This window comes from Callithrix jacchus, chromosome 8 (genome assembly GCF_049354715.1).
Source record: "Callithrix jacchus isolate 240 chromosome 8, calJac240_pri, whole genome shotgun sequence".
In the NCBI taxonomy this organism is placed as follows: Eukaryota; Metazoa; Chordata; class Mammalia; order Primates; family Cebidae; genus Callithrix; species Callithrix jacchus.
The window spans coordinates 12,877,824-12,901,667 of NC_133509.1; the positions used below are offsets into that span (position 1 = coordinate 12,877,824).

At 39.2% G+C, this 23,844-nt stretch overlaps 1 protein-coding gene across 1 annotated transcript; it reads left to right on the forward strand.

The window, feature by feature from the left end:
- The first annotated feature begins 57 nt into the window (after nucleotides 1-57).
- RAB11A (RAB11A, member RAS oncogene family) lies at nucleotides 58-22,927 on the forward strand. Its single transcript, XM_002753256.7, has 5 exons — nucleotides 58-200; nucleotides 8,689-8,884; nucleotides 9,102-9,295; nucleotides 10,656-10,736; nucleotides 21,173-22,927. The coding sequence occupies exons 1-5, from the start codon at nucleotides 161-163 to the stop codon at nucleotides 21,310-21,312; spliced, it is 651 nt and encodes a 216-aa protein (XP_002753302.1). The 5' UTR covers nucleotides 58-160; the 3' UTR covers nucleotides 21,313-22,927.
- The last annotated feature ends 917 nt before the right edge of the window (nucleotides 22,928-23,844 follow it).

Sequence of the window (23,844 nt, forward strand, 5' to 3'; positions counted from 1 at the left end):
TCTTAGAGGCTGGGGCCTGTCGGAAGTGGCGCAGCTGCAGGGAGGGGCTCTCCACCCAGTCCGGCCGCTGAAGCTCGGCGTTCGGGTTACCCCTGCAGCGACGCCCCCTGGTCCCACAGATACCACTGCTGCTCCCGCCCTTTCGCTCCACGGCCGCGCAATGGGCACCCGCGACGACGAGTACGACTACCTCTTTAAAGGTGAGGCCATGGGCTCTCGCACTCTACACAGTCCCCGTTGGGGGACCTCGGACGCTCCCGGCGGACCCGCCTGCCGGCCACCCCGGCGCTGATATAGGCCTGCCTCAGCCCCTCCTTTCTGTGCGGTTCCGGCTCCTACCCAGCTCGGCGTCTTCTCCCCGCTCAGACAGGGGTCCGCGTCACTTGCCGCTCTGAGCGACCTCCATGGAGGCCTTCGCTGGCCTTAGAGCCCCTCCCTGCGTGTCCTTCCCCCGGTGAACTGCCTTCTCCCCACATCGTGGAATTCCTTTCCCCGGGTTCCACGGCCCCGCCGCTCCTCCCACCGTCTCTCTTTTTGGGTGTAGCGCCCCCTCCCACTCGGTGTACAACCTTCCCGGCTCGCGTCCTCTCTCGAAGCCCCTCTGACGGGTTCTTCGCTTCCCTCCTTGCCTTTCCTTCGGCGCAGACTCCCACTACAGGTCTTTTTCTTATCTGCCCCCTTTCCTCCCTCCCTTCGGACTGCCGCCCGCTCTTAGCTTCGCCCATCCCGGGTCCAGGACCCCGTAAAATGTGAGCGGACCGGGGGCCCCAACTACCAACCCCTCCCCCGCCCCGCGCCCTCCACCCCCACCTCTCGCCGGGCGGTTCTCGCGGTCCTTAACCTTCTCTGACCGCTCCCTCCCCCACTCCCCATTTGGCAACTCTTTCTCTACCTTCCCTCCCCAAATTGTGTTTAGAGCTCCCGTGTCTCCATTGCGACCCGGGTAGTGGGAGGGAGGGTAAGAGGGATCGCCCGTCACCCACGCGCGCACTTGTCGCAGTGACCCGGCAGGCTGACATTACTTCCCACCTAGCCTTTCATTCTCTTGCCTTCCCCATCCAGTAGCACCCAACCCTGGGTAACTCTTGACTCGGTTCGCGAGAAGGGTTTGCGGATGGGTGGTGGCTGTTATCCTTGCCAGACCTGAAGGCCCGGTTCCTGAGCAGGAAAGGTTGTGCGCTGCACAAATACTAGCTTGCTTTATCTCTCTGGACTGGTTGCTTCCTGCTGCAACACTGGGAGGATCCAACAGGAAGGGAAGAGCCCTAGTTGGCCACATACCTTTCCCAAAAGGTTGGGGGTGGGAGGAAGTTGTGTACTCTTTTGGTCACATTAGATATTTGTTATAAGATATGGAAACATGTAGGGTCCTTGGCTAAAACATAAAGGAGGGTCGGGGTGGTTAGAAAGAGTTGCTTATTGGTTGAGTCCGGAAAGAATCCAGATAGTTTTTTTTAAATCGACGAAGATAAAGGGTACATTTTTCAGTGAGAAGAGAGTACAGTAGATGCTTTTTTTGTTCAGTGAATGCGCTCTCACTCTGATGCTCTTTCTCTGCTCCTGAATTGGGAAGGTAGCCATCAGTAGCGTGCCGAACAAAGATCATTAGCAGTGAGGAAGAAGCTATTGCTATTAAAGCTTTACTGTGGAGGGTGGAGTTTAAAGAGTGTTAAGCATGGTGACTGTTGACTTTGCCATTGGGTGCTAAGAATGATTGACCAAACCAGGGAGGAAAGATTTCTTTGCTTTCCCAGTACTTTGCAAATCTTGTTATGCTAGCCTGCTGTCATACATACTCTTCCTCTGACCCAGAATATACTATTGTATAGGGTGAACACTTTCAGTATCCACCCTCACCCCCATACTGGAAAGTACTTTCAGGGTACTTAATTCATTTTACAAATACAAAACTGAGGCCTGGATTACAGAAAGTATACTACAACATACCTTTTGCCGAAGGCATCTGAGATGATGTGAAATTATTTGAGTCTTTTGAGGCTTTGGGGTTAAAGGGAGGTTTGTGTTTTAAAATATGTTGTGGTGGTAGTATGCCACTGACTGCCTTTGAAGTAATTAATTCAGAACAAAATGGACCCTCGGGGTATTTCTCTTGTTTGGTTTCAACTTGAATGTTGGTTATAGAAGGTCTATTTATTTATTTATTTGCGACAGAGTTTTGCTTTGTCGCCAGGCGCCGGGCTGGAGTGCAGTGGCCGATCTCGGCTCACTTCAACCTCCGCCTCCCGGGTTCAAGCAATTCTCCTACCTCAGCCTCCTGAGTAGCTGAGACTACAGCTGCGGACGACCACGCCTAATTTTTTTTTTTTTTTTTTTTTTTTAAAGTAGAGACGGGGTTTCACCATGTTGGCCAGGATGGTCTTGATCTCTTGACCTCATGATCCGACCACCTCAGCCTCCCAAATTGCTGGGATTACAGGCATGAGCCTCCACGCCCGGCTGGTCTTTTAATTTTTTAAGCAAAGAATGTTAAATATTCTAAATTGGCCTAAGGTTTTTCAACTTTTTGATTAGACCATCCTTCTAACAACGATTGAGAGCACTGAGCTTTGGAATCACGTAGACCTCAGTTTAGATCCTGACTCAGGTCTTAAATTTACTTTGTGACCTTGGAAAAGTTCCCTTTTCTGAGTCTCAGATATCTCATGTATAAAAAGAAAAATACCTGCCTCTTAAGATTGTTGTGAGAATTAAATGAGACTGTAAACTTTTAACCATGAGGACTCAATAAATAGTAATGTGAAAGAAGTTATTGTGGTTTTGTGTGTGTGTGTGTGTGTGTGTATTTTGAAACAGGGTCTCCCTCTGTCCCCCAGGCTGGAGTGCAGTGGTGCAATCAAGGCTCACTGCAGTCTCCACCTCCCCAGGCTCAGGTGACCCTCCCACCTCTGCCTCCCTAGCTACTCCCTCGCTCCTAGGAGTAGCTGAGACTAGAAGACTGGCACTACCACACCCAGCTAATTTTTTTTTTTTTTTTTTTGAAAGACAGGGTTTTGCTGTGTTGCCCACGCTGTTCTCACACTCCTGGACTTAAGCAGTCCACCTGTCTCAGCATCCCAGAGTGCTGAGATTACAGGCGTGAGCCTGGCCTTTGTCAGTTTTTTGAACCTTAAATGTAGTTTCAACTACAAGAGCATTTAAATATTATTAAAGAAACATAAAACCAGGAAATTCTAATGCATTTTATGTTTCCATGGATTATGATTGCATTTTATTGTGCATTTTGCTGTTTAAGATAGGGTGTTGAAAATTCTGCTGAGGAGGAGCTCTACTTTTCTTTTTTTTTTAAATTGAGATGGACTTTTACTCTTGTTGCCCAGGCTGGAGTGCAGTGGCGAGATCTCGGTTCACTGCAACCTCCGCCTCCTGTGTTCAAGTGAGTAGCTGGGATTATAGGCATGTACCACCACGCCCGTCTAATTTTGTATTTTTAGTAGAGGCAGAATTTCTCCATGTTGGTCAGGCTGATCTTGAACTCCTGACCTCAGGTGATCCGCCTGCCTCAGCCTCCAAAGTGCTGGGGTTATAGGCATGGGCCACCATGCCTGGCTGGATTTCTGTTTTTTTAAAGCTCTTACAGGATATGAGTCACTTTTTTTTTTTTTTTTTTTACTTTAATGCTGATTAGCCAATTTCTTATTTATACAAGTACCCTACTTTAAAGTGAAGCAAGAATGATTTTATTTTAAAATGGCTTTATTGTACGGAGATTTATTCACTGAGATAGACTGCAGCTGTCTCTACTTAGAAGATTTACCTAGCAAATGCAGTAGTTGAGGGAATTGGAGTTAGTTTCTAACTAACCAGTTGAAAATAAAGGGATATTTTGAGTAGTATGGGATGGAGTGGTTTAAATAGAAATGTAATGTGGGGGAAGCAGGACGGTTATTCTAAATTATGTATTTTTTCTTGAATATTAACCTTTAGTTAAGCCCAATAGTGAGACATTTCGTGGGAGGGAATTACTTTTATTAAACTTGACTTTTTATTTTTAAAACTTTAGTAAGTATTTACAAACAATATGGTTAAGGTCCTGTGGGACCTTATAAGTAAGCATCAGTTATAATTTCTATTTATAAATATTGTGTGGCAGACATCAATCTAAAGTTACATTTTCTGAAAATACCTTGTTATATAGTCTATTGCTTAAGACATTTTCTTGGCCAGGTGTGGTGGCTCATGCCTGTAATCCCAGCACTTTGGGAGGCCAAGGCGTGCCGATGACGAGGTCGGGAGATGTAGACCATCCTGGTCAACATGGTGAAACCCCGTCTCTACTAAAAATACAAAAATTAGCTGGGTGTGGTGGCTCCCACCTGTAATCCCAGCTACTAGATAGGCTGAGGCAGGAGAATTGCTTGAACCTGGGAGGTGGAGGTTGTGGTGAGCCGAGATGGTGCCATTGCGCTCCAGCCTGAGTGAAACTCCTTCTCAAAAAAAAAAAAAGATGTTTTCTTTTCAATCACATTGGAGGTCAGTAGTAATTAACCATCAGCTGATTGTCAGTAGAAATTATCAGAGGTACTTTGCTGCTTTGTATCTTGGTAATAGTTTTTCTTTAACAAGTTTTAGTTGAGCAACTCCAGATTCTGCTGAATCTGGAAAAACTTGTCTAGACTGGAGTCTTATTGTATGCATTTTTTTTTTTTTTTTTTAAGGCAGGCTTTTCCTCTGTCGCCCAGGCTTGAGTACCACCACCAAGTTTTTTTTTTTTTTTTTTTTTTTGGTAGAGACAGGGTCACCCTACACTGCCCAGGCTGTTCTCCAACTCCTGGGCTCAAGGGATCCTCCCACCTTGGCCTCCCAGAATGCTGAGTTTATAGGCATTAGCCACTGCGCCCTGCCTTGAATGCATTGTATATTAAAAACTTTTGAGCAGGTTGGACTATGAATATAGTTTAAAGAATAGAAATGTCTCCAAATTTGAAAACCAGAATGAAAATTCCCAGTTATTCTCTCAGGTGATAACTTTTAGGATTGAGGTACTGTCTTTGATGAATTGAATTTTAGTTCAGTAAATTAGTTTGCAAGAGAAAGTATAAAACAATGTGGTTGAAGAGGTAGAAATTTCAATTAAACAATGAATAATTAATATGTGTATTCTGCTTTTATGTATTTGGCAGCTTGATACTTAGGTATTTGTATTTAGTATTAGGTATTTGTAATGATACTCAACAACAGATGTCTAGTTAACTGTTTTTTTTTTTTAGACCCCACCCCTCGAGATAACTGTTTTATACTGTATAAAACATTCATGAGTTTTGAGTTATTTTCAGATTCGAGTGCTATTTTTTATGGTGTAAACATTAATTGGTTACATTAAGAAAAAAGTTCCTGGCCGGGTGTGGTGGCTCACGCCTGTAATCCCGGCACTTTCAGAGGCTGAGGTGGGCCGATCACAAGGTCAGGAATTTGAGAACAGCCTGATCAACATAGTGAAACTCCATCTCTACTAAAAATACAAAAATTAGCTGGGCGTGGTGGTGTGCACCTGTAATCCTAGCTACTTGGGAGGCTGAGGCAGGAGAATCGCTTGAACCTAGTAGGTAGAGCTTGCAGTGAACCAAGATTGCACTCCAGCCTGGGCCACAGAGTGAGACTCTGACACACACACACACACACACACACACACACACACACAGAGAGAGAGAGAGAGAGAGAGAGAGAACAAAAAAATAAGAAAAAAGTTTCCTTACTATCATCTTTATGATGGCATAAGGAGTTGAGATTGGTGAGATAATGAAAATAATCATAAGTTAAGAGTGAGGTCAAAAGGGAGGAAACCAAAACTTGAAAGTGCTGGTGTTGGCCAGGCATGGTAGCTCATGCCTGTAGTCCCAGGTCTTTGGGAGGCCAAGGCAGGTGGATCTTCTGAGCCCAAGAGTTTGAGACCAGCCTGGGCAACATAGCCAAACCCTATCTCAGACAATACAAAAAATTAGCTGAGCATGTTGGCATGTGCCTGTAGTTCTAGCTACTAAGGAGGCTGTGGTGGGAGGATCCTCTGAGCCTGGGAGGTCTAGGCCGCAGTGAGCCTTGCTTGTGCTGCTGCATGCACTCCAGCCTGGGCGACAGTGAGACCATCTCAAAAAAAAAAGAAAGTGCTGGATTTTTTTTTTTGAAACAAGTTCTAGCTCTATTACCCAGGCTAGAGTGCAGTGGCACAATCCAGGCTTACCTCAACCTCTGCCTCCCAGGCTCAAGCCATTCTTCCACCTCAGCCTCCTGAGTAGTTGGGACTAGAGGCAATGTACCACCATGCCCAGCTAATTTTTTGTTTGTGTTTATTTATGTATTTTTTGTGTATTTAATTTTTTTTTTTTTTGTATAAGTGATTCAAAGGCCGTTTCCTTAGCAAACATCCAGGATTTTGTACTAAGAAGCAACAGTCAATGTATCTTGTTAATCGTAGACCATAAAACAAAATAGTAGACTATTACTGAAACTGAGATTTGACTTCATAGCTGAACCAAGGTGGACCTTGGAAACTAATATATCAACTAACCATCCTGTAAAATTAGAAGTGCATTCTTTTGTACATAACTTTAATAACTGACATTTTCTTCTGTCAAATAAAAGCTTATAATGTATGTGTTTGCCACAGCACCGTTGACACCCTCTAGGTGACTCTCTAGTTAGAAATAACCACTCTTTGTGCTTCATTGGAGTCATTGCCTCCTGAATGATTTCTTGCTGAATCAGCTGACTGAGGAAGCCAGAAAGATATACGTTTGATAATGTACTCTGTCCAAGACTGTCAAAAGGCCAGCTTATATCTGCTCCTGTGGCAGAGAGGGAATGTATATGGACTCTCTTTGCCCTTTGTCCAGAGTTCAGTGAGGTCTCAGTTTTCACCTTTCTTTCTACTCTTACCACCAAATCCTGGTCTCTTTAGTAAGGAATGGTCTTATTTCTTGGCCTTATTTTTGTATGTTTGATTTTCTAGTCCTGGTGTCTAAATCAGTTAGCTAGTTTAGATAGATAAGAAGTCTTAGTAGTCAAAAGTAGGAATGAATATAATGTTTCCCGAAATGCTGATACAAATTTTTACAAAGGAAAAATGTCTGTCTCAGATTCTGTAAACCTGTGAACTCATTGTGAACTTTAAATTCAAAATAGAAAATGCATTAAAACAACGTAACTGCCTATTTGTCCATTGTTTTAAAAATTTTTTTTTTTTTGAGACGGAGTCTCGCTCTTGTTACCCAGGCTGGGGAGCAATGGTGCAATCTCGGCTCACCGCAACCTCTGCCTCCTGGGTTCAGGCAATTCTCCTGCCTCAGCCTCCTGAGTAGCTGGGATTACAGGCACGCGCCACCATGCCCAACTAATTTTTTGTATTTTTAGTAGAGACGGGGTTTCACCATGTTGACCAGGATGGTCTCGATCTGTTGACCTCGTGATCCACCAGCCTCAGCCTCCCAAAGTTCTGGGATTACAGGCGTGAGCCACTGCACCCGGTCTTTAAAATTCTTAAGTGTAATATCACCTTTGGTGAAAAAGAATCTCTATGTATTTAGTTAGCAAATAAACTGCCTCCTTAATAGAAATCACAGAAAGCAAATTCATCTAATCAAGTCCTATTTAAAAAAAAAATCAGGGAGTTATAAGTGAAAGTATATGCCCTCCTTGTTTTTTGTTCTTTTTCTTTTTTTTTTTTTTTTTTTGAGACAAAGTGTCAGTGTGGTCCAGGCTGGAGTGCAGTGGCACAATCTCAGCTTACTGCAACCTCGGCTTCCTGGGTTGAAGTGATTCTCATGCCTCAGGCCCCCAAGTAGTTGGTATTACAGGCTCCCCCCCACCATGCCTTGGCTAATTTTTGTATTTTTAGTGGAGACAGCCACCATCTTGGCCAGGCTGATCTCGAGCTCTTGGCCTCAAGCAATCTGCCCATCTTGGCCTCCCAAAGTGTTGGTATTACAGGCGTGAGTTACCACGCCCGGCACTTGCTTTGGTTTTGATTCACAGTATGTCAGAATTATTAGTTAGCTTCCTAGCTCCCCTGTTTATCCTTAGTGGGGTGGAGTTTTTGGCAGAGGGGGTCTTTAACTTTGTACCAATCTGATAAATCCAACTCTTAAGGTCATTTTAGTTCCTGTGATCTGTGTGGTGAAGTTTACAAACCCTATGCCTCATACATTAAATGTTTTTCATTTTGCCTCAGTGTGAGTCCTGAGGTCACATCCAGTCTTTGATGAAACTAAGTATATTCATTTTGTCCTTCGCTACCCACTAATAGCCTTTGTTGTTTTCCTGTCTGCTACATTTTAATACCATAAATTGTTCATTTACTTTAGGATTTATCCTTGATGTTATCTTCTAAAGTAGTAAGATTGGCGTAGCATTGATGGTAATTAATGCTCGTCATCAGTGCCAAGTGCATCTGTGATTAAAACTACATGTTTAAGACAGGGACCGTATCTGCGTTAAGCAGATGATGTGTAGAAGTCATTATGCAGGTAGAAACAGGCTGAAAAGATAAATTGGTTTTATTGATTGGTCAAGAACATGGGCTCTTCAACTCCCTGCCCCCATTCCTTTTTAAAAATCATATACCTTATTTTTCTTGCTTTATTTATTCTGAAGCCAGACTTCATTCTGTCGAAAGTATAGTGGTATTCTGAATATGTTGGCCTCATTCATCTGACATTAAGTTCTTTGTCTTTCCAGTTGTCCTTATTGGAGATTCTGGTGTTGGAAAGAGTAATCTCCTGTCTCGATTTACTCGAAATGAATTCAATCTGGAAAGCAAGAGCACCATTGGAGTAGAGTTTGCAACAAGAAGCATCCAGGTTGATGGAAAAACAATAAAGGCACAGATATGGGACACAGCAGGGCAAGAGCGATACCGAGCTATAACATCAGCGTAAGTCTCCCAGTTTTTAAGTTATGTGAAATGGGTTGCCATCAGGTGAATTAGTTGACCGTTGTTTTTTTTTTCTTTTAAGAATTCTAGTATTAGTAATCCTTAGAACTTTATTTATGAGTGTATTTTTAAAACTCATAATCCATATTTGAGTTCTTCTTGGTGTTTGTTTCCATCTTGTGGTGGTTTTCTAATATTAAATATGTTCTGCTTTCAGATATTACCGTGGAGCTGTAGGTGCCTTATTGGTTTATGACATTGCTAAACATCTCACATATGAAAATGTAGAGCGATGGCTGAAAGAACTGAGAGATCATGCTGATAGTAACATTGTTATCATGCTTGTGGGCAATAAGAGTGATCTACGTCACCTCAGGGCAGTTCCTACAGATGAAGCAAGAGCTTTTGCAGGTTAGTGATAGGAATTCCATGATACTTCTTACCATTGTGTCTTGTGGTTTTGATACCTTTCCAGTGAGAGTAATAGGTTATAATAGTTTCAGGAAGGTAAGCATGAATGCTTAGCAAGAATTGTTTTGAAAGTTTGTGATGACTGTATAGCTTTTTTGCTTTGAGTCATTTAAGTACGAATATTTTGCTGCCAAAAAAATGAATATAAACATTGTATTTCCTTTCTCTTTTTCTATTATGTTCCTGTGTTTACAAAGTGGGAGTGAAAGGTAGAGGCTCAGGGAATGTCAGGGACCAACAGGGATGCAGCTGCTTAGGAGCTATAACTTTTTGGCTTCATAAAGAATTCACACGTCTTTTGCCCCTGTTCTGGTAGGGACAGCGTGCCAGAAGACAACCTTGTGCATTCGTGCCTCATGAAAGTCTTACCTTTGCACTAGTATTTATGCTGTGAATAACTTTCTATAACAGTTTTTAAATTTTCCATGCAAGAATAGCTTTATTGTAAATAATATGACTACGACATTCTGACTGAATACTGTAGCTAATGTGGTTGGTGGGAGGATAGCAAGAGGTGGAAATAGCTGGGTATTTGATAAATTTTTACCACATTTTAGGTGGTATCATTCATTGCTAGTGAGCAGTAGTATTTAGATATAACAAGTATTTATTTTAATTAAGACACCAATGACAGTTTCTCACTTTTGTTTTGTTTTGTTTTGAGAGCCAGGATCTCATTCTGTCACCCAGGCTATAGGACAGTGGCACAATCAAGGCTTACTTCAGCCTTGATCTCCTGGGCTCAAGTAATCTTCTACCTCAGTCTGCCAAGTAGCTGGGATTATGGATGTGTGCCACGACACTCAGCTAATTGTTTTGTATTTTTTGTAGAGGTAGATTTTTGCCTTGTTGCCCAAGCTGGTCTCAAACTCCTGGGCTCAAGCAGTCTGCTTGCCTTGGCCTGCCAAAGTGCTGGGATTATAGGAGTGAGCCACCATGCCCAGCCCTCTACTATTTTTAATCTATTAAAGTGTAAATATTAAAGTGTAAGTAGGGTTGGGCATGATGACTCATGCCTGTAATCTCAGCATTTTGGGAGACTGAGACAGGAGAAACACTTGAGGCCAGAAGTTCAAGACCAGGCTGGGCAACATAGTTTAAGTAAGAAGTAAATAAATAAATAAAGTGTAAATAAAATGGTGCCCTTACTGTCCCAGAAGTTGAGACAGTAGATTTTAAAAAGTTCTGTTATTTTTCCTTTTGAGGGCTTGCATATATCCTATTCCTTGTTTTAACACTTGACAGCACTGAATTTTTTTTTGTCTTTTTTAAGACTGATTTTTTTTGTGTCTCCCCATAGAAAAGAATGGTTTATCATTCATTGAGACTTCTGCTCTAGACTCTACAAATGTAGAAGCTGCTTTTCAGACAATTTTAACAGGTAAGAGTTATATTTTCAGATTACACCAGTAGGAACTGGAAGTTTTTGGAAGCTAATTTAAACAAACTGATCAGTAACTGAACTATATAGTAGCTGAAAATGATGATCGTTTGAGAGCTACTGTAGCAAAAGCTGTTTAGAGTTCAAAATTATAACCCTTGCTCATTGAGCTTCAGTTGTCCCAATTCATCTGATTTATAGTGGAAAAACTTTTGAACAAAATTCATTCACTTCCATTATTACTTCAGTCCAGGTATTCCGTTGTTCATGGTCACAAACATAAAGTAATGTTTAAATGTACTTTTATAAGGTATATATTGAGATCTCAGCTATAGAAAGATATAAACGCCCTTTTGAAATTCAGTAAAGAAAAAGCTAGGGAAAAAATATATTTTAAAAAATTATAGTGACAAAATTCTCTCATGATGTATTATAGAAGAAAGGTATCACTTGCCTCTTCTATATTGTATCATGGGAGATAATTGGTAGATAAAAGCAGCCAATGATTATTACATACAGAAAAGTTTTAAAAAGTAGTGGGAAAGAGATAGAATTCATGCTGTTTTGGAATGTGAATGACCAGGTCAGCCTCTGAGATAAGAAGTGTTCACTCATATTTATTCTGACACTATTAGAATAACCAGATTATTAGTAAGATCAGTCTTAATCTTCTTTTTTTTTTTTTTTTTTTTTGATTAATCTTTCTAATGAGTACTTTGATGGGTTGTTTTTAAGTACTTTAAAATTGTATATTTTAAGAACTCATGATTTAAATTGTGGTCTTTTTTTAATTAAAATACATATTTTATTGTTACTATTAAAATATAGGTTTATATTTAAAAACATTTTGCGAAAATTACAGGAAAACTTTCACAGTGATTGCTAACAAAAACAACATTTGAAACTTTCCTACTGGTGTTATGAGACCATCTAGGAATTAAGATACATCCTGATAAAGAAAAAATACATACTCACAAATACAGATCTGTATAAAAATAATACACTCTAATTAAAGAGGAAACTATCAAAGAATGCAAAGATAGTGCAGATCAGACACTGTGCTGATTCATTACATCAGCAACTAAAAGGAGAAAATTATGATCATATCAAGGGATTTTAAAAAGATATTTAAGAAAATTTATTACTAATTTTATTCAAATTTCTAAGTAAATTTTTTAAATGTAAATATAAAAAGCCTTTCTAGAGAAAAAATAGCAGAAATTAGTCTTAAGATGGAACATAAATATCAATTTCATTAACATGAAGAACAAGATGAGGATGCCAAAAGTAAAATTATTCTTCAGTTCTTAAAAAAAATTTCTAGGGATTACAAAGAGACAAAAATAAAATAATTGTAGTATGTTTTATATGATTATGAACCTAAAAGGAATAGTAGAGTTGAGCTAAAAAAACAAAAATGAAAGTCAGTTTATGAAGGAAGATAATAAGATGATTGGATGCAAGATATACACAAAAACAAATCAAGTTATTTTCTATTTTTACAATAACAAATACAAATTTGACGTATGTATATTAAATTCACAGCATTAAAACTTCCTAAAAGTAATAATAAATATATTTGATAAGAAAGGTATTATGTAAATACAAATTCTAAATTGTATATTTAAGGACATAAAAATATTTGAATAATATAAATAATACCATTGATTTGGTTGGGAAAATATTATGTTTAACATGAATAATTATTCAAAGTGAATATATTTATAATGTTATTTCAATTTATATGTCTATACATTATTTCCAAATATACTATATTTTTATTGTGTAAGAGATAATTAAAATATTTTGAATGAAAAATCTCTGAAAAATACAAGAGAGACTTACAAACTTTTAGTATCAAACTACTAAAATTGGGTTGAGAATAGACACATATATAAGTATAAAAGAAATTAAAGTTTAAAAATAGTTCTAGTACTGTGTATTCATAAATGTATAACAAATATAGGGTTTCAATTATAATAGAAATTGACTATTTCAAAAGTAATTTAAATTAGTATGTAATAACAAGGGTTCTACAGAGATTTTCAACCATACTTCCTTAGTCTGCACACATTAAATTGTGGTCTTAATATATAATACAGTTTTACATGGCCGTGTTCTAAAAAGTCTATATGGAGATATGGTTAAATGAGTTTACAATGGGGTCCAAAGTCGCTCCGGCCGGATGTTGTGGTGCTTGCGAAGGCGAGGTCATGAGTTCAAGGCTAACCTGAGCAACCTTACAAGCTCACACTGATTGGCAAAAAAAAAAAAAAATGAGTTTACAATTATAATGTAACACGTTTTGATTTATTGTTTGTATGCAGCCCCTGTATTAGAGATTAACAGATTTTAACTTTAACATATTATCTTCTTTTACTGTAAAAATGTAAGAGTAAAGTCAAGGAGTTAAAATTTGGAAGCCTGACTTGGGTTCTAGTCCTGGCTCCTCCACTTATTAATTGTGTAATCTTAGGCAAGTTACCTAACCCTTTTAGGCCTTAATTTCTCCATTTGTAAAATTCATACATATTTTGAGGAGTTTTGTTAATTCATTTTTGAGAGAAGGCTTATATTTATAAAATCTTGTGATAGGATTTGGCTTTACTTTTGGGACCTAAAGGTTTTTTGTCTCAGTAACCCTCATCAAAGAATGATCTGTTACTGCCCTAGACTCCAAAAATGAGTACCTGTAAAGTACTCATTTTGAATACTTGTAAAGTACTTATCTACTCCTGTTATATGGAGAACATTTGGTAAGTCAGTAGCTAAATAGCAATTAAGGGATGAGAAAATTGGTTATTTATGGACCTATTTTATTATTGTTTTCTGTTACGGAAGAATAGTGTCTTTGGAATATAGTAGCTTTCCTTTAGAAGGTTCTCTGTCAAAGTTTCACTGCAGATTGTTTTAAGCAAGCAAGATTTGATTAAATTTGCAGTGTGTCTGCAAGTCCTTGTTTTCTTTATAGCCATTTGTATGGATTTCATTGAGTTAACATGTAGAGTACTAGATTGAGACCCAGGAGTTCTAGAACATTACATTTTTATCACTTTGCTTCTACTCCTTGTTTAGTTAAAATCACTGAACCTCCCTGTTCCTCATAGTCTTAAAACATGTGAATTTAATCACCTTATACCTCTGTGAGCCTTTTAAGGCCTCAGAAAATCTCATCTGAAAACACTTTTTATTCAGTCCTCATTGTTGGGATGTTTTTAATGTTCCATCATATCTCCTCTGCTGTAATTCTGGCCCGTTTATTCTGATATTAAGAGAAGATGAGCCCAAGTCTTCCACCTGTGGTTAATTATCTTATGCGTCGTTTTGTAACACTGAGCTTCTCATCCACTTAAACATGAACTAGTCAGTACTTAAAATTGAGCCATTTTGTCTTTAAAGATGAAAGCGGGCACGGTGATGGCACGCCTGTAATCCCAGCACTTTGGGAGGCTGAGGCAGGCAGATTGCTTGAGCTCAAACATCCTAACACGTGTAGAATAACACAGATGTCTACTGTCACATGCAGTGATCTCAAAAGTTCAAGACCAGACTGGGCAACATGGTGAAACCCTGTCTCTACAAAAAGACACAAAAAATTAGCTGGGTGTGGTAGTGTATGTGCCTGTAGTCCCAGCTGAGGTGGGAGGATTGCTTGAGCCTGGGAGGTTTAGGCTGCAGTGAGCTGAGATCATGCCACTGCACTCCAGCCTGGGGGGGCAGAGTCAGACCCTGCAGACCCTGTCTCAAAAAAAAAAAAAAAAAAAAAGAATAAATAAAGAGGATGAACATATGTGTATTTTTCTTAAAAATTTACTCTAAATTGAACTTTTGTTACTGCTTAATTGTTGCTTGAAAGCAAAGAAGAGTTTAGTTTCACTTGCTACCACTTTCCTTTCTATATTCACTATTTCCTCAGCTTCCTACATAAATCTCACTGTTGGTCTGTTGGATCAGAGATCACTACATGTGGCAGCAGCCATCTGTGTTATTCTGCAGGTGTTAGGATGTTTGTTCTAAACTTTTTTCCCCTTATATGCAAATGGAAGTATTAATGCATAGAGAAAATAGTAAAGAGTTCAGTAACTACATTGCACTTGATTCTACCTTAAATGTTAACAGTCTTAAGGGAGTATTTACATTGTATTTTGATATTGCTGAAAGATAAAGCTGAAAGCTTTACATTTTTTAAAAGTTGAAATGGGGTCTTACTGGGGTGTTGCTCAGTCTGGTCTTAAACTCCTGAGCTCAAGCCATCTGCCTGCCTTGGCCTACCAAAGTGCTGGGATTATAGGCATGAGCCACCATGCCTGGCCAAAAATTTTAAGTTGTAAAATTATTATTGGAAAATTGACATTACTTCAGAGTTAATTGTGTTGTCTATTTTAGTATAGACCCATGGCATTCTTGACACTCATGAATTTGAAAGTCACTCCATGAGATTTTTTGCTGATGGTATTTTTTTTTTTTTTTTAAGATGAATCTTTGCTCTTGTTGGCTGGAGTGCAATGGTATGATCTCTGCTCACTGCAACCTCCAACTCCCAGGCCGAAGCAATTCTCCTGCCTTGGCCTCCTATGTAGCTGGGATTACAGACGCCTGCTATCATGTCCAGCTAATTTTTTGTATTTTTTCATAGAGATGGGATTTTACCATGTCGACCATGGCTGGTCTTGAATGCCTAACCTTAGGTGATCCACCCACCTCCAGCCTCCCAAAGTGCTGGGATTACAGGCATGAGCCACCATGCCTGTCCGCTGATGGTATTTTTTTTAGAGGTAGTTTACTAGTATGAGAGTGAGACTGGTAGATTGCTCAGCCTCTGAATTTCAGTGCAGCTTTGTCTTTTCTCCTTAAGTTCACTGAAGGGTGTTTTTAATGCATACCTTTTACTTCTTTTAATTTCGCATTTTGACAGTTTCAAATTTAAAGAGGTTAAAATCATAGTATAAAGAATGTGCAAATAGTGTTCACCCATATTCCTCAAATGTTGATATTTTACCACATCTACTTTATTCTTTTCTCTCTCTTCTCTCTAAATGTATATATATATTTCTGCACCATGTGAGGTTAAGTGGTAGACATGATGCCTCTCATCTTTGAGTACTTTTAAGTGTATATTTGTAAAAACAAGGACAATCTCTTTTATAGCCACAGTATAATTACCAAAATCAGAGACATAATAGTGCCACATCAGTGTTTAATTACAAACCTTATTCAGATTTTGCCAGTTGTTCCAATAATACCCTTATTAGCCAAAGAAAGCTCAAGATTAGATCACGCATTTCATTCAGCACTCATATCTCTTTAGTCTTCTCTAATCTGGAATAGCTCCTCAATCTTTTGTTTATTGACCTTGACCTTCTGTAGTCCAGTTATTTTGTTGTGTACCTCAGTTTGGGTTTATCTGATGTTTCCTCATGATTAAACTCAGGTTATACACTTTTCACTGAAGCCACAGAAGTGTTCTCAGGGCACCATATTAGGAGGTTTGTGATAATGGGATGTCTTCTTAATTACTAGTGATGTTAACTTTGACTACTTGATTAAGGTGATATCTGCTAAGTTTCTCCACGTAATTAATATGTCCAGGATATCTTTTTAGTATAAAGACTAAATTCTTTTTTTCAATCCCCCTGAGTCGTGCTCTGTCAACCCAGGAAGGAGTGCAGTGGTGCCATCTTGGCTCACTGCAACCTCTACCTCCCAGATTCAAGCAATTCTCCTGTCTCAGCCCCGCGAGTAGCTGGGAGCATAGGCCTGAGCCACAATGCCCTACTAATTTTGTATCTTAAGTAGAGATGGCTTTTCACCATGTTGGCCAGGCTGGTCTCTAACTCCTGACCTCTTGTGATCTGCCTGCCTCAGCCTCCCAAAGTGCTGAGATTACAGGTGAGAGCCCCAGAGCCTGTCCTTATTCTAGTTTTGGTATGTCAGAAACTTTCCATGACAAAAAGTTAAAGAAAAAGAGACATATTAACTGAATTACTTACATTTTTTCCAAATTAAGAAATAATTTTTCAGAGGTTGAAAAACAGTAAGCTGTAGTCAACTGAATATGTAAACTAACAAAAACAAACAGCAACTGTTTCTTATACTCTTTTGGGGGAGGCGGGGAGTGGCTAAAACCTGAGAAGGTTGACAGTGGTTCAGATGTGAAGAGACATTAAGGAAAAACAACTAGGATACAATAAAGACAGGCTACAAAAATTAAAAAAAGGATATGAAATCTTTATTTAGATTCTTTTCAGTGGAAGAGGATGGGATGGGAGCGTGCCAAGGGTAAAGAAAAGGGTTTACCCTTCAGTCATTCAATCAGATGAGTGGCTAAGGAATAAAGATAATTATTATTTTTTTTAAAGATGGAGTTTCACCATGATGGCCAGGCTGGTCTTGAACTCTTGACCTCAGGTGATCCACCCACCTTGGCCTCCCAAAGTGCTAGGCTTACAGGCCTGAGCCACGAGCCTGGCCAGATAATTATCTTTAAGCTTTCTCTCTAATCTCAAACTGGGAGGCTCCTCTTCTTCAAGTGTAAATTATGTGTGTAGATTAAGATGAAATAATATGACCCACTCTTAAGTTTTAACTTTTTTATAAATTATTTTGAAAATTAAGTTAGGGGAACCAAAGCAAAATTAATATTCTTACATAAAAAACAAATATACGTAATACTGGAAGAGAGGGAAAAGCAGACTTCTCAAAGAATAGAGAAGTAAATAATTAAAGAGATCTCATTACAAAGCAAGAAATTTGAGCAATGTTGGTGTCTACAAATACAGCATACTGTTTCTTAGAAATGGATTACTGCTGCATTTATTCCAGTTACTAAAACGGAGGATGTCTGCTAATAAAAATGTCACCGAAGCAGTAAAGAGTGACTGGCTTTAAGAGGTTCCTGAAGTAATTTACATAGAGTCTCTTGTGGCTGGGCGTGTCATTAAAAAAAAAAACAAAAACCGATAAGAAAGTAGGAAGCAGGTAACATCTAGCTAGCTGATTAGAGAAGGTTATTTCATTGGGAGTTTTGTGGGGGAGGTGGGTAGGAACTTGCTAAACTAGATCTATTTCCTTCTTTCAAAGGCATATTCTCCTTTAGAACCAAATGAATGTAACAATTCCTATGCAGTTCTCCCCTCTACCCCCCCAAACCCCCACCTTTTTTTGGGAGAGGGAGTCTCACTCTGTTGCCCAGGCTGGAGTGCAGTGGTGTGATCTCAGCTCACTGCGACCTCAGCTTCCTGGATTCAAGCAGTTCTCCTGCCTCAGCCTCCCGAGTACCTGGGACTACAGGTGCACGCCACCACATCCAGCAATTTTTTGTATTGAGAAGGGGTTTCACCTTGTTGCCCAGGCTGGTCTCGAACCATTGAGCTCAGGCAGTCTGCCCACTTTGGCCTCCCAAAGTGTAAGGATTACACGCGTGAGCTATGGCACCTGGCCTTTTAAGAGGTACAAAGGATAGGTAAAAGGAAGAAAAATAATCATGCTTTATCAATCTTTTATCATTTAGATTTCTCTTGTAGGAGATCTAAATTAAAGTAAAATGGTAATATCAGATGGCTTTAAATATAATGAGGTAAGCTTTATTAGCTTTATTTAGCTAAATAAAAAGGACAGGCTGGCATGGTGGCTCACGCTTGTAATTCCAGCATTTGGGAGGCCAGGGCGGGCGGATCACCTGAGGTCAGGAGTTCAAGCCTGGCCAACATGGGAAACCCTGTCTCTACTAAAAATAATGAATGAATGAATGAATGAATGAATGAATGAATGAATGAGCAAGCAAGCAAGCGAGCGAGCCAGGCATAGTGGTGGGCACCTGTAATCCCAGCCACTTGGGAGGCCGAGGCTAGCGAATCGCTTGACCCAGGAGGTGGAGATTGCAGTGACTGGAGATTGTGCCATTGCACTCCAGCCTGGGTGATGAGTGAAACTCTGGTCTCAAAAATAAGTAAGTAAAATAAAAATAAGAAAAGGACATACGACTGTTTCTACTGTAATGGAAGTGTGGATCCAGTTGCAAAGTAATTCTAAGGCAGTTAAATGCAACCGTTCCAAATTAGGTAACGAGTTAAAATTTTTTAGTCTCTCCAAAAATTGTGAAATCAGCAGAGGCCTAAGATATTCCATTACAGCCTAAGGTGGACTTGTCAGATCTCTTGAAACCCAGTTCACCATACAAGTTTCTTTTATCGAGGCAGGGTCTCCCTCTGTTGTCCAGGATGGAGTATAGTGGCGCTATCACAGCATACTGCAGCCTCACCTCCTGGGCTCAAGTGATTGTCCCACCTCAGCCTCCCAAGTAGCTGGGTCTATAGGTGTGCCACCATGTCCAACTAATTTTTAAACTTTTTGTAGACGCAGGGTCTTGCCATGTTACCGAGACTGGTGTCAAACTCCTGGGCTCAAAGGAATTCTCCCGCACCAGCCTCCCAAAGTGTGCTAGGATTATAGGTGTGAGCCCCTGAGCCTGACTCATGTAAGCTTCTTGAAGGTAAAAAAAAAATACTCTAGTTTAATAAACTGACATGTATTTAAAGTATTGCCATTTGCCAAGAACAGAGCTACAACTACACCTAATTAAAAGATTCTCACTACTCTAATAAAATTAATACCTCAAAACTTTAGCCCCACTTTACAGAGTATATATGCTAAGTCAGGTAAAATAAATGGGGTCGTGGCTTATGCCTATAATCCCAAAGCGGGTGGATCACGAGGTCAAGAGATAGAGACCATCCTGGCCAACATGGTGAAACCTTGTCTTTACTAAAAATAACAAAAGTTAGCTGGGTGTGGTAGCGCAGGCCTGTAGTCCCAAGGTACTCTGGAGGCTGAGGCAGAAGAATCGCTTGAACCTGGGAAGCAGAGGTTACAGTGAGCCAAGAATGTGCCACTGCATTCCAGCCTGGCAACTAAGTGAGACTATCTCTTTCATTTTTTTTTTTCTTTTTTCTTTATGGTCCCATTCTTTTCTAAGAGACTCTGTCTGAAAAAACAAACAAACAAACCAAAAAAAACCCCAAACAACTTTCAACTACAGAATTAAGAATTTAGGCTCTGTGCCTGTAATTGCAGCACTTTGGGGGGGCCCAGGCGTGTGGATCACCTGAGGTCAGGAGTTCAAGACCAGCCTGGCCAACATGGTGAAACCCCATCTCTACTAAAAATACACAAATTAGCCAGATGTAGTGGCATGCAACTGTAATCCCAGCTACTTGGGAAGTGGAGGCAGGAGAATCACTTGAACTTGGGAGGTGGAGGTTGCAGTGAGCCAAGATCACGCCACTGCATTCGAGCCTGGGTGACAGAGCAAGACTCTGTCTCAAAAAGAAAAAAAAAAAGAAACGCAAAAGCAGAATAGTATCATGAAATCCCCTGTAGCCATCAACAACCACCAGCTAATAACCAGTCTTTCCTCTACCTCCTTCCTCCATTACTTTGAAACAAATCCCAGCTATTACTTCATTTCATTTGTAGACATTTTGGGATGTATATCTAAAAATTAGAATGTAAACTCATAACAAAACCACTTAATTGGCAATAAAAAATAGAAAGAAAGAAAAATTGGCAATAATTCCCTATCCTATTATCTAAGCAATATTAAAATTTCCTGTATCAACTTTTTTATTGACGGTGGTTGATACGTTCTCAGAGCAGCTCAAAAATATGCATCTTTCTCTTTTTTCTCTATAACTTTAAAAGATTTACAAGTGTTATGGAATAAATACAGTGGACACGAATCTTCCTTTGGAATCATCAGCTGTTAACATTTTGCCACATTTTAAAATCTTTCTGTATGTTTCACCTCTTATTCAGTCTTTGAAAGTAAATTGTAGACATTGTGGCACTTTGCTACTAAATACTTACACATTTTATCTCTTAAGAACAAGGTATTCTCAGTGGGCATGGTAGTTTACGCCTGTAATCTCAGCACTTTGGGAGGCCGAGGTGGGTGGATCACCTGAGGTCAGGAGTTTGAGACCAGCCTGGCCAACATGGTGAAACCCCGTCTCTACTAAAAATACAAAAATTAGCCGGGTGTGGTGACACAGGCCTGTAGTCCCAGCTACTCGGGAGGCTGAAATAGGAGAATCACTTGAACCTGGGAGGTGGCCTCCACTTACCTTGGCCTCCCAAAGTGCTGGGATTACAGGTGTGAGCTACCACAGCCCAACCTGGTTTACTTCTTTAAACAAAGATTGACTGGGTGAACCTTTCCCTCTGAAATGGAAAAATTTTTGTTTCTTATCTTACCCCAAGGGCAATTGTTAAAATAAGGGGTTGACTATAATCAGTGGCTGTTTGAAAAATAAAGCTTTATGTATTCTGTTTAATTTCCTTATGGTCTTGGATGCAAGTGTATCTCCTACCTCTACGTATCTTTTATCCTATTGATAGGTTTATTCACACTAAGTCTTGTGGTTTCTTTTTTCCTTCAGAGATTTACCGCATCGTTTCTCAGAAGCAAATGTCAGACAGACGGGAAAATGACATGTCTCCAAGCAACAATGTGGTTCCTATTCATGTTCCACCAACCACTGAAAACAAGCCAAAGGTGCAGTGCTGTCAGAACATCTAAGGCATTTCTCTTCTCCCTTAGAAGGCTGTGTATAGTCCATTTCCCAGGTCTGAGATTTAAATATATTTGTAATTCCTGTGTCACCTTTGTGTTTTATTACTTCCTACTTAGGAATTTTTCCATGTCTTAAGTCTTTTGATTTTAGCTTTATAAAATCATCCACTTGTCCCGAATGACTGCAGCTTTTTTTTCATGCTATGGCTTCACTAGCCTTAGTTTAATAAACTGAATGTTTGGATTCCTCAATTATTGTTTACTTTTCATCATGGAAGCCTGTCATTGTAGGACATAATAGAACTTGATCACTTGAAGCTCAGACCTATTGGTCTTGATCAAATCAAACTCAGAAGACCTTAGAAATAAGCTACCATTTTGCCACAGAGCAGCTTACAGGTAATACACTCTTCTCTCAGTGCAGTGTATATTTCCACAAATCTATGAATTGCCCTATAAACATAGCAAGATTTTGAGAGCTTGACAATTTTCCATTGTTCTGGACATCAATTTCTAAAATGCCTTAATGGGTTTATGTAGTTGAGTAAATTTTGTTTTTAAATTTTTGTAAGCGTCAAAGTTGATTAGAGAAGGGGGCACTTTTTCTGGAGAAGAATTCTCTTAATAAACACAAGATTGTTACGGTTTCATTAGTAATATGGTTATGGGGCCATAAGTTAAACAGTGCTGCCTGTCAGGCTTGAACTGGAGAGACTTGTGGAATTCCATCTCAGGTGCCTCTGTTGCAATGATCAGGCAGCCCAGAACATTTAAATGATCTATAATAATTTCCAAGCAGTAGATTATGTGGCATTTTATTGCTCAGGCAATAACTGGTTTAATGCTGGTAGTATCAAAATTTGAAGTGTTAATTTTGTCTTAAAACCTTCCAGTAAGTGAAATGCAACCTAGTTTTATCACCATATCCACCAGCAGGCATGGATAATTATTTTAACAATGCTAATATTTTGAGTTTTGCAGTATATTATGGAATACAGTCCAGTTAAATCTTGGTTTCAGTATGTCTAAAGAATACAGTGAGAGGTTAATTTCTGCTCAAGTGGTACCACTTAAAGGCATGTATTCTTTTAGTATGCAAAATGAATTAGTACCTTGAGTTTAAATAGAATGCATTTAGGCATTGTGGAGACCTGCAATAGTTTTCTTCCACTACATTGTTGAAATCAGTGAAGCAATTAGTTTCTCATTCAGAAATGTGCACACTGATACTTAGTTTTGCTTTCTCGTGGATAATATTAAGTACTTACTCTGCAGTTTTCTGGAAGTTGTGTCAACTGCAGTGATACTATTCAGGATGGTGGGAAGGGAAATCCCCAAAACTATGTATGTGTGGGCTTGCTTAGATTACTATATTTCATAGTTAATCTTTTGTCTTTTGCGGTGCTCATGATGTGTGGGGCACATGGAAGGCATTGCTGTAGTCAGTCATTTTGGTTTTCTTCTATAGCCATTTTATTATTTTAGTGTGTTGGTTATGAAGATAATATCTATTTGTAAATTGCTACTTTGTATTTTATGCATGCTCTGTAATTTGATTTTTTTTTTTTTTTAGTAATTGATTTGGAATATATTCACATTCTAATAAACAGTTATAGGGGGATTATTTCTAATGTTGTCAGATTACATTTTTCCTTTGAGTGCTTTGGATGCAGCTGTGGAATCCTGATGTAAAAGCATAGGTTCTTGCATTACTGAGTAAACATTGAATTGACAGCATCAGTGTGTGAATTCAGCTTTGATTTTAGACCTGCAGTTCAATTATGCTCTTCTTGGAAAAAGTATGTTCCAAAACATTAGGAAAGTAGTGTGTACTTTCATATATAACAGTGTCACCATACCCAGGAAAATAGTCCATCTCCATTTTATTGAAAGTTGGTGGTAAATTTTTTTACAAAGTAAGAAAAGAGAAAAACTAAATAGTAAATTGAAAATAAATAAAGTAACTTAGGATTTTTACCCCAGTGTAGACTTAAATGTTGCCTTGGGTATGGTTGGATCTTGGGAGAATTCCAAGGAATACTAAGTATTAGAAAATGACTTTGATTGCATTTTAACAATTATCTTTATTCTGAGTAGTATATTAGGAGACAAACTGTCTCAAGCAAGAAACAAAAAATTTTAAAATGTTGTGACAATTCAAGGCTTGAGGCAATTTAGAAGTATTTTGCTACTTAACCTCGATTTTCAGTTATTTAACTTTGAATTTTTTTAACCTTTTAGGTAGTCTTCTGAAAAGTCAGCCATAGTGCCTTGATTTAATCTTCTGTCATTGTTCTCAAATGCTATGATTTCTCTTTAATAGTAGTTGTCATTATGTAAGGGTCAGTTATTAGCCATTGCATTGAATATGCTAAATTGTAATTATAAGAAGAGGTGCCAGCTAGTGACCTTACATTAGTGATCTTTTAAGTTCTGAAGGGTTCTGCAGAAAATTAGACTTCGTGAGTTTGGATTGCCCATCAGAGCTAGCCACATGTCCTTGATCATTGAGAAAATGAATATCTTAATTTTTGTCTT